At 50.8% G+C, this 8,994-nt stretch overlaps 1 protein-coding gene across 3 annotated transcripts in view; it reads left to right on the plus strand.

Annotated features, from left to right (window-relative positions):
* Window positions 1-8,522, plus strand: part of CCDC134 (coiled-coil domain containing 134) — a 27,268-nt gene extending 18,746 nt beyond the window's left edge. For all 3 annotated transcript variants that reach the window (XM_011945097.1, XM_011945100.1, XM_011945098.1), the window contains one exon: window positions 7,921-8,522. In XM_011945097.1, the coding sequence (XP_011800487.1) occupies window positions 7,921-8,046 (126 nt within the window). In that variant the 3' untranslated portion in view covers window positions 8,047-8,522. The remainder of the gene's footprint in view (window positions 1-7,920) is intronic.
* The last annotated feature ends 472 nt before the right edge of the window (window positions 8,523-8,994 follow it).

Here is an 8,994-nt window from a genome sequence, read left to right on the forward strand (position 1 = left end):
TTGCAGTGAGCCAAGATCGCGCCACTGCACTCCAGCCTGGGCGAAAAAAAAAAAAAAAAAAAAGAAATTGCAGTGAGCCAAGATCGCGCCACTGCACTCCAGCCTGGGCGACAGAGCAAGACTCTGTCTCAAAATAAATAAATAAATAAATAAAAAGAGTGGGGTAGGTATCTTTGATCTGCCATTTTGTAATCTCCGGATGACCAGGACACTGACAATAGTCAGTAAGAATATAACATGCATAGTTGTTAGAAAGGAGTGTCATCCAAGGCAAGGGTGATAGGTTTTAATTCAGGCCATTGTCTGACTGGCCTTTATGGCACTTAGTCCACCAGCATTGTTACTGGGGCTGGCTGACTGCTGCTGCTCATGGACACCTGTGTCAGGTTCCCAAAACCACTCCCAGGCTTGATGGTTCAATAGGAGGATTCACAGGACTCAGTATATGGTCGTATTCATGGCCACGATTTACTACAGAGAAAATATACAGAGCAAAATCAGTAAAGGGAAAAGGTGCATCAGGCAAAGTCCAGGGGAAACAGGCTCAGCTTCCAGAGTCACCTCCCAGTAGAGTCAAACAGGATGTGCTTCATTCCTCCCGCAATTAGTTGTGACAACATGTTTAAAATGTTTTTTACCAGGAAAGTTCATGAGGGACCTAGTGTCTGAGTTTTTATTGGGGGCTAGTCATGTGGGTACTTTTTGCCTAACTTATGTCAAAATGGCAGACTCCCAGGAGCAAAGTATGTATTCAGCAGAAACCATATTGTTTGCACAAACAGTTTTGGCACAGTGAACCACTGTTAGCAGTTAGGGTGGTGGGGGCCCTCCTGAAATGCAAGTTCCCAGATGTCTGCCAAGGGCTAACCTTGGAAGCAGGCCTTTCAAAGGATAGGAGTCAGGCCGGCTGGGTTAACTCTTTTCTGTACAACACTGTTAGCTTTTATATTAGCTGAATTTACAGTGGGCTAGGCCTGAGTATTTGGGGGAACCTGTGAATCGAGGGTCCTGTTGAGCCAGTGGCTTTGCTTTATGTGGCAGAGTGGGGGATGTGGTTTCCTCAGTGGGGTAGCTGCCACTCCTGCATGCCCAGCTGAAATGACACATCCCCCAAGGTTGCTTGCTGCAATCATTACCCTGATAAATGGCCCAGATCAAGAACAGCCACAATCTTCCATTCTTGGTTTATACAGCAAGAAAACATATGTGGACACTCAAGGCTATGACAGATTGCCTTTCCCAGCAAGGGGTCACCCATAGAGATGCTTTATTGCTGTGACGCCAGTTCTTCTTGCTATGCAGGTCATAGATGCCTCACTTAAACGCAGGAGGAGAGTGACAGTGTAGGCCACAGAGAGAATGGGTGCCATGATAAGTTGAGTCCAGCTTTATCATAATGTGCTCTACTTGAACATAACCACAGCAGCAACATACTTTCCTTACATGCTGGCTGGGGACAGTTCCGAGATTTTCCTCACTTTTTGATATCCCACGTGAGCTTGTCTCGCAGGAGCCCCGGATTTGCTCGACTTCCCTCACACACTCCTTCCATGCTGGTGAGAGTTCTGAGTTTTACTTCTTATGTACCCATCACTAGAGTCAACTCATATCAGGCTGTGTGCCAACCACTGTCCCTGTCCAGGGGGCTTGCCCTGTCCCAGCTTCTCAGATGCTCACAGTCTGATGGGGAAGGCAGCAGGGAAACAGTTCCAATCCAGTGTTACTTTTATAGTGGTAAGAAGCATAATGAGCTGTAGACCTCTGAGGGGAGCCTGACCCAGCCTCAGCAGAGAGGTGGTGGAGGCTGTGGGATGAGTTAGTTGCTGGGTGGACCAGCTGAGGCAGGGCCTTCCAGGCAGAGGGACGAACTTATGCAAAAGCTCAGATGCATACCACATTTGTTCATTCGGCATCAAGTGAGTATCTATTGCATCCTGCCCCTTGGGGAAGCAGGCTCGCCCTTTTCTCCTGGGAGTGGCATTCTAGTTGGGGAAGACAGGCAGTCAATTTAAAAATATATAATATGGTAGGTGGTGACAAGGGCTGTGGAGAAAAAAGGGGAATGTGGTTAAGGAATGCCCGGGGTGAGATGGGGTGCAGTTGCTATTTCACATGGCCTGGATACTGTCTTCCTGAATTATCTGAAGGAGATGAGGGAGCCATCTGTGTATCCCAAGGAAGAACGTTCCAGGCTAAAGGAGCAGGAAGTACAAAGGCTGTGAGTTGGAAGCATATTTGGGGCTGGGGAGTGTGAGGAAATGGGGTCAGAGTTGTAGGCCTGATCCTGAGACCCTCAGAGGTCTTCACAAGGGCTTTGGCACCTACCCTGAGAGACCTGGAGAGCAGGGTGACAGGCTGTGACTTACCACTTTATTTTTATCTATCTATCTATCTATCTATCTATCTATCTATCTATCTATCTATCTATCATCTATCTATCTATCTATCCATCCATCCATCCATCCGTTTTTTTTTTTTTTTGAGATGGGGTCTCGCTTTGTCGCCCAGGCTGGAGTGCAGTGCAGTGGCGTGATCTCGGCTCACTGCAAGCTCTGCCTCCCGGGTTCACACCATTCTCCTGCCTCAGCCTCCCAAGTAGCTGGGACTACAGGTGCCCACCACCACGCCGGCTCATTTTTTTTGTATTTTTAGTAGAGACGGAGTTTCACTATGTTAGCCAGGATGGTCTCGATCTCCTGACCTCGTGATCCGCCCGCCTCGGCCTCCCAAAGTGCTGGGATTACAGGCATGAGCCACTGTGCCCATCCGTTATGTATATATGTATTTTTAAGATGGAGTTTTGCTCTTGTTGCCCAGGCTGGAGTACAATGGTGTGATCCCGGCTCACCACAATCTCCGCCTCCTGGGTTCAAGAGATTCTCCTGCCTCAGCCTCCTGAGTAGCTGGGATTCCAGGTGCAGACTTACCACTTTAAAGGGATCATCTGGCTGCTATGTGGAGCATGGTCGGGGACCAGAAGCAGGGACACAGGGGTGGAGGCTGCTGTGCTCATCTGTGTGGCAGTTGATAGTGGCTTGAACCAGACGATGACAGTGGATCTGGTGAGAAATGGTCAGGTTCTGGTTCTCTTTTGGAAGTAGAGCCAGTGGGATTTGCTGAGGAAGCAGATGTGGTGAGAGAGAGAGGAGCGTTAAGCATGACTAGAAGACTTTTGGCCTGAGTGTCGGGAAGAATGGGACTGTCATTTTTTCAAATCCTTGGAGAGGGTATCAAGAGTTTTTTCCTGCACCTGGTGAACATCAGAGTAAAGATGTCAAGGAGGTAGCTGGATATTTGACTCTAGACTTCAGGGAGGAAGTAGAAGCTGGACCTGTAAATGTGAGAGCCATGCCTATGTAGAAGGCACCAAAAGCCGTGAGACAGGACACAGTCACCTGGGGCATTGGGCAGGTATAGAAGCAGTCTGAGGACTGAGGCCTGGGATGGGGCTGGAGATAGAGGTTGAAGGACTGAGGAGGAAGCAGCAAGAACCCGCCGAAGGAGCAGTCAGCATGATGGTGGCCACCCCAAGAGTTTCCCAGAGGCCACACGAAGAAAGCTTTAGAGGAAGTAGGGAGGGAGCGATCGGCTTGTCAGACACTGCTGGGAGGTAAGGAAGGCGAGGACTGAGAATCGACTGCTGGACTGAGCAATGTTGAGGCCACTGGTGGTCTTGATAAAAGCTGCTTTGGGGGGCGGGGTGCTGGGAACAAAAGATTGGATTTCCAGAGAATGAGAGGAAAGGAAGTGGATGTGGCAAGTGTAGAGAGCCCTTTTGAAGACTTTTCCTTTCAAAGAGAGCAGTGTAATGGGAGAATAGCTGGAGGACAATGTGGTTTCAAATGTTGGTCCTTGGGAGAGACCACAGCAGGCTTGCACTATGTGGATGGGACTGATCCATTAGAGAGGGAGAAACTGATGAGGCCAGGGGCCAGGTTGCTGGAGCCTTATCTGGAGGAGGTGAGGAGGGGTGAGTTGTAGTGCTGGGGGAAGGCTTGGCCTTGTACAGAAGAGCAGATCCTTAACCTTGAACAGGAGGGTAGGCAGAGCATGTGGGCACAGAAGTAAATGGGTTGGTGGGTGTTGTGGTGGAGCTGTGGGGGTTGTCTCCTGCTGCTTTCATCCTCTCTGTGAGATAGAAAGCAAGGTCATGGTCTGGGAGTGAGGGGAGCACAGAGGCTTGAGGAGAAGGTATGTGCAGGAGAGCAGGAGGATAAGCAGACCAGGAAATGAGGCTGGATTGCTGGCAGCATGGAGGGCCTGCTTGTGGTTATAGTAGGGCTAAGGAGTTAGAGAAGATAGAAGGCAGTGGCCAGAGTGGCATGCTTGAGGCTATGGAGGATGTGGTTGTTGTCAGGGACAGGCAGAGCAGGGTAGCTTGAAGACAGGAGGAGATAAGGCTGGAGATGTAGCATGGGGTCCGGGCCCTTCAACACCAAGCTTAGGAGTTTGGGGCTCTATCCTGGAGCCAGATGCATTTTCACAGAGCAGGCGATGAAGAGTGAATTTGGAATAGAGAGGAAACAAATTGATAACTAGCCTAACAGTGAAGACAGCGGAGGCACAGGGAGGTACAGTAATCAACCTGAGGTCTCACAGCCAGTAAGTGATGGAATGAAGGTTCAAATACATGTGGTCTGCCTCTTGAGCCATGCTCTTAACCACAATGCTGTGTTGGCCGTCAGCCTGCTGACCTGACCCAGGCTGGTCAGGTACCATCAGGGGTGGCCAGGGAAGATTCCTGGGGAGACATCTAAAGTAGACTCGAAAGATGAGTAGGCACTGCCAGGCCTAGGTGGAGAAGGGGGTGGGGAAAGGATGGGTGTGTTTCTCTTGTGACCCAGCTAGTTTGAGCTGGGCCCGCTGAGACTGAAGGGGCTAAGATCTCTTGACTTGCCCTTGCCCAGCCAGAGTCAGAGAGGAATGGGGTCTCTGTGGCCTAAGGGATCTCCCAGCTCCCTGTCTTAAGTGGATCAGGATTCACTCACAGAGATAGGAGGAGAGTGTGGTAGGGAAGTACTAGGCAGGGAAGTGTGCAGCCTGCGAGGCTAGTCCTAGCTGGGCCTACCACATGCTCTGTGACTCACTTACCTTCTCTGGGCTACACTTCTGAGAATCCCCCCATCTTCCAGAGTCATGACTTAGGCAGATTACTCCACAAGGTGGAGCTATTTGTTTGTTTTTAGTATCTACTTTGATCAGATCAAACGTTTGTCACTATTGCCCTAAGAACAAATAAAAGGGTGTGTTTTACAGCGCAGCTACCTCAGTTGTAGGCAAAGTACATCTTCACTTAACATCATCCATAGGTTCTTGGAAACTGTGACTTTAAGTGAATCTATGTATTACAAACCAACTTACCATAGGCTAATTGATATAAATTAAGAGTTAAGTTACTACAGCATATTTCTGGTCAAAAAACCATTACCAGATTTTTTTTTTTTTGGAGACAAAGTCTCTGTCGTCCGGGCTGGAGTGCAGTGGTACAATATCGGCTCGCTGCAACCACCCCCACCTCCTGGCTTCAGGTGATTCTCCTGTCTCAGCGTCCAAAGTAGCTGGGAATACAGGCACTCACCACCACACCTGACTAATTTTCGTATTTTTTAGTAGAGATGAGGTTTCGCTATGTTGACCAGGCTGATCTCGAACTCCTGACCTCAAGTGATCTACCCACCTTAGCTTCCCAAAATGCTTGGATTATAGGCATGAGCCACAGTGCCCAACTCCAGTCTTCAAAATAAAGACCAAAACACTCTTAATATGAAACATTGAAATAAATGTGAACTATACATACATTTAAGAAAGATTCATCAAAACAAGTAAGATAATTATTTATCCATTTAGTCCCGTTCAGGGTCCAGCCTCTCCCAGCAACTCAGAGCATAAGGGAGGAACCAACCCTGGACAGGACACCCTCCCATCACAGGGTGCACTCACACACACCTCCACAGTCAGACTGGGATGGTATAAACATGCCAGTGAACCCAACATGCACATCTTTGGGATGTGGGAAGAAATTGGAGTACCCAGAGAAAACCCACCAGAACACGGGGAGAATATGTGGACTCCACACAGTGGCCCCAGCCAGCAATCGATTGTTTTTTTTTTTTTCTCATCCACATTATAATGACACGACCTTGAACTAAACCACATTATTCGAGGACCTGCTGTACTATTGTATTTCCTATTCTAACGTGGCTTGCTCATTCATTGAAAAAAACACAGATTGAGTGCTCTCGAAAAGCCAGGAAGACTCTGTGCTAAGGCCTTGTGGCAGAGGACACTATCCTCCTACCCTCATGGAATGTGCTGTTTGGGAGGGCGATGGGCACAAGAAAGAAGGAATCAGCACAAAGTCAAAAAGAGCACACCACCAGGAGCAGCCTCTCAGGGAGTCAGGGCAGGTCTAGAGGGCAGTGAACCAGCTGAGCCCGAGCTAATGTGGCAGAAGGGTGGGTGCTGGAAAGAGCATTCTGGGCCTCGGCCGCAGCACATGCAAAGGCCTGGAAGTGAGAGGGTACAGGGGATCCAAGAACATAAAGGCGGAGGATATGAGGTAGGAACAGAGAGGCAGCCGGGGTAGACCTGCAGATACACCGTGTAGAACTTTGTCTTGAGAGTCATGGAGAGCCGTGGAAGCTGGAATGTGACATGAACAGATTTTCATTTTGAAAAGATCCGTCCGGCACAGTGGCTCATGCCTGTAATTCCCAGCACTTTGGGAGGCTGAGGTGGGTGGATCACCTGAAGTCAGGAGTTCGAGACCAACCTGGTCAACATAGCGAAACCTTGTCTCTACTAAAAATACAAAAATCAGCCAGGTGTGATGGTGGGCGCTTATAATCCCAGCTCCTTGGGAGGCTGGGGCAGGAGAATCGGTTGAACTCGGGAGGCAGAGGTTACAGTGAGCCAAGATTGCACCACTGTACTCCAGCCTGAGCGACAGAGCAAGACTCTATCTCAAGAAAAAAGAAAAGAAAAGAAAAGGAAAGGAAAGCTCCAACTGCAGTGAGGTGAATGACTTGAGAGGGACCAAAGGGGATGTGGAAAGCCCTTGGGAGGCCCCTAGAGTCATCCAGCAGAGAGGCGGGAGTGGTGATGGGGGCAGCAGTAGTAGAGACAAAGAAGTTGATGGGTTTGAGAGATTTAGGGCTTGAAATCAGCCAGGCCTTGGTGATGGACCCAAAGAGGGAGAGGAAATGCCGGGTACAGGTGGGGCTCCTGGGTTTCTGCCCTGCTGCTCATCAGAACAGGTACTCTGGGAAGAGGGAACCATACTGAGTCTAGGGTGCATTTGGGACATCCTAAAGGAGGTCTCAGACAGGCATTTGAACATGGAGATGCAAGTTTGAGGGGTAACTAACCACGCAGGCCAACAGAAGCTATGAGTTAGATGAGACGGTCTGGAGAGAGACGAGGGAGGAAAGCCAAGGGCCTGGGTTGCAGTTGAAGAATGCCCCTCCCCTCGCCATCCCCCCGCTGCCAATGAAGTCCTTATCCTCCACCCCCGCTACTTGCTCTGTCATCTGTGACTCTGGCTAACCTCCCTCCTCTCCTCCCGAAGGGTGCAGCAGGTGTGGGGCTCCCGGGTCTGTGGTGGTCTCAGCCACTCTATCCCCTCACCCTGGAGGAATCTGTGTATCGTTTCTCAGATGCCCCATGTAGGTTCCCAGCTCAGCATCTGTCCCTGCACCTAGAATACTCTTCTCTTCCCTCATGCTGTTGGTTTGGCAAACTCCTGCGTATCTTCCAACACACACTCAGCAGTTCTCCCCAAACCCATTTCACTGTCTCCATGTCTGGGGCAGGGCCTGTGTCCAGGGAACCTTCCTATTCCCACAACCCGCCGGTGGCCTAGCTCAGAGCAGGCTCTTTGCTGCCACAGACTAAATCAGACTTCTCTTCTCTTCCCTTCAGTTCATTCCCAGCACTGACCCTTTCCAGAAGGCCCTGAGAGAAGAAGAGAAACGCCGGAAGAAAGAGGAGAAGCGGAAAGAGATCCGAAAAGGCCCAAGGATCTCCAGATCCCAGTCTGAGTTATAGCCCTGGAGCAGCTCAGGGCTCAAGGGGCCACAAGGAGGCAGGTCGAGAGGAAGAAGAGGTGGAGGTGTGGTTGTGGTGGAGAGCACCAGCCAGCCCCTTCCAGAAGGAGAGGCCACATTTACCCAGCCCCCTGGAGCTGGGTCTGAGCCCTGGCTGAAGGGACTGAGCCTCATATGGCTGGATTTTCTCTCAGGGGCCTCCTGCTGAAGGGGCCTTCAGAGGACTTTATACTGGAAATATGACCCTGTGCAGACTGCTGGGGGAGGCAGGGGGATGCCTGCCTGGACCCTTTTGGTGGCTGAAAACCTCTGGCCAGCTGGCTTCCACTCTTGGTGGGGAAGCAGCAGAAGTAGGTTCTGAGCCACAGGTGAGGGTGCCACCCTACTGCTGGCCCCACTGTGTCACAGAGCTGCCCAGCACAGGTCCCAGCCCCTCTGCAGAGACACAATAAAAGCCAGCGGACCCTTTGGACCAACCAAGGCTCAGGGATGTAGAAACAGCTTGGAGGATGTTTCTGCCCCACCGGTGGTGGGGGCCAGGCCCTGGCAGGGCAGAGAAGCAAGGGGCTTGGCTTGGGCCTCCTGTTCCTACCCCAGCACTGCCCTTGACAAAGGATTGGTGTTGGGAAGGGACCTGGAAGTGTCCTGGGATCTGAGAAACATTTAGCTCAAGAAGACCTGGGAGCAACATGATCTCTGTCCTCAGATGTCTGGGGACAGTCATTGAGCAAGTACAGGGAAGTCAGCTTGTTCTCTTCAGCAGCACTGGAAGATAGTCAACCTGTGGGTGGGGGGCTGCAGGGGGACAGGCCGCAGCCCTGCAGGAGGCCATACTCTGCAATGGCTGCCATAAGCTGCACGGGTCAGACAGCTTCACGTCTCGGGAGGCCACAGGGCAGGGAAGATGCAGAGGGCATGTGGCCCTGGGTAGGGCAGCTGCCCTTCACTC

This window comes from Colobus angolensis, unplaced genomic scaffold, assembly GCF_000951035.1.
Source record: "Colobus angolensis palliatus isolate OR3802 unplaced genomic scaffold, Cang.pa_1.0 Scaffold239, whole genome shotgun sequence".
Classification (NCBI taxonomy): domain Eukaryota; kingdom Metazoa; phylum Chordata; class Mammalia; order Primates; family Cercopithecidae; genus Colobus; species Colobus angolensis.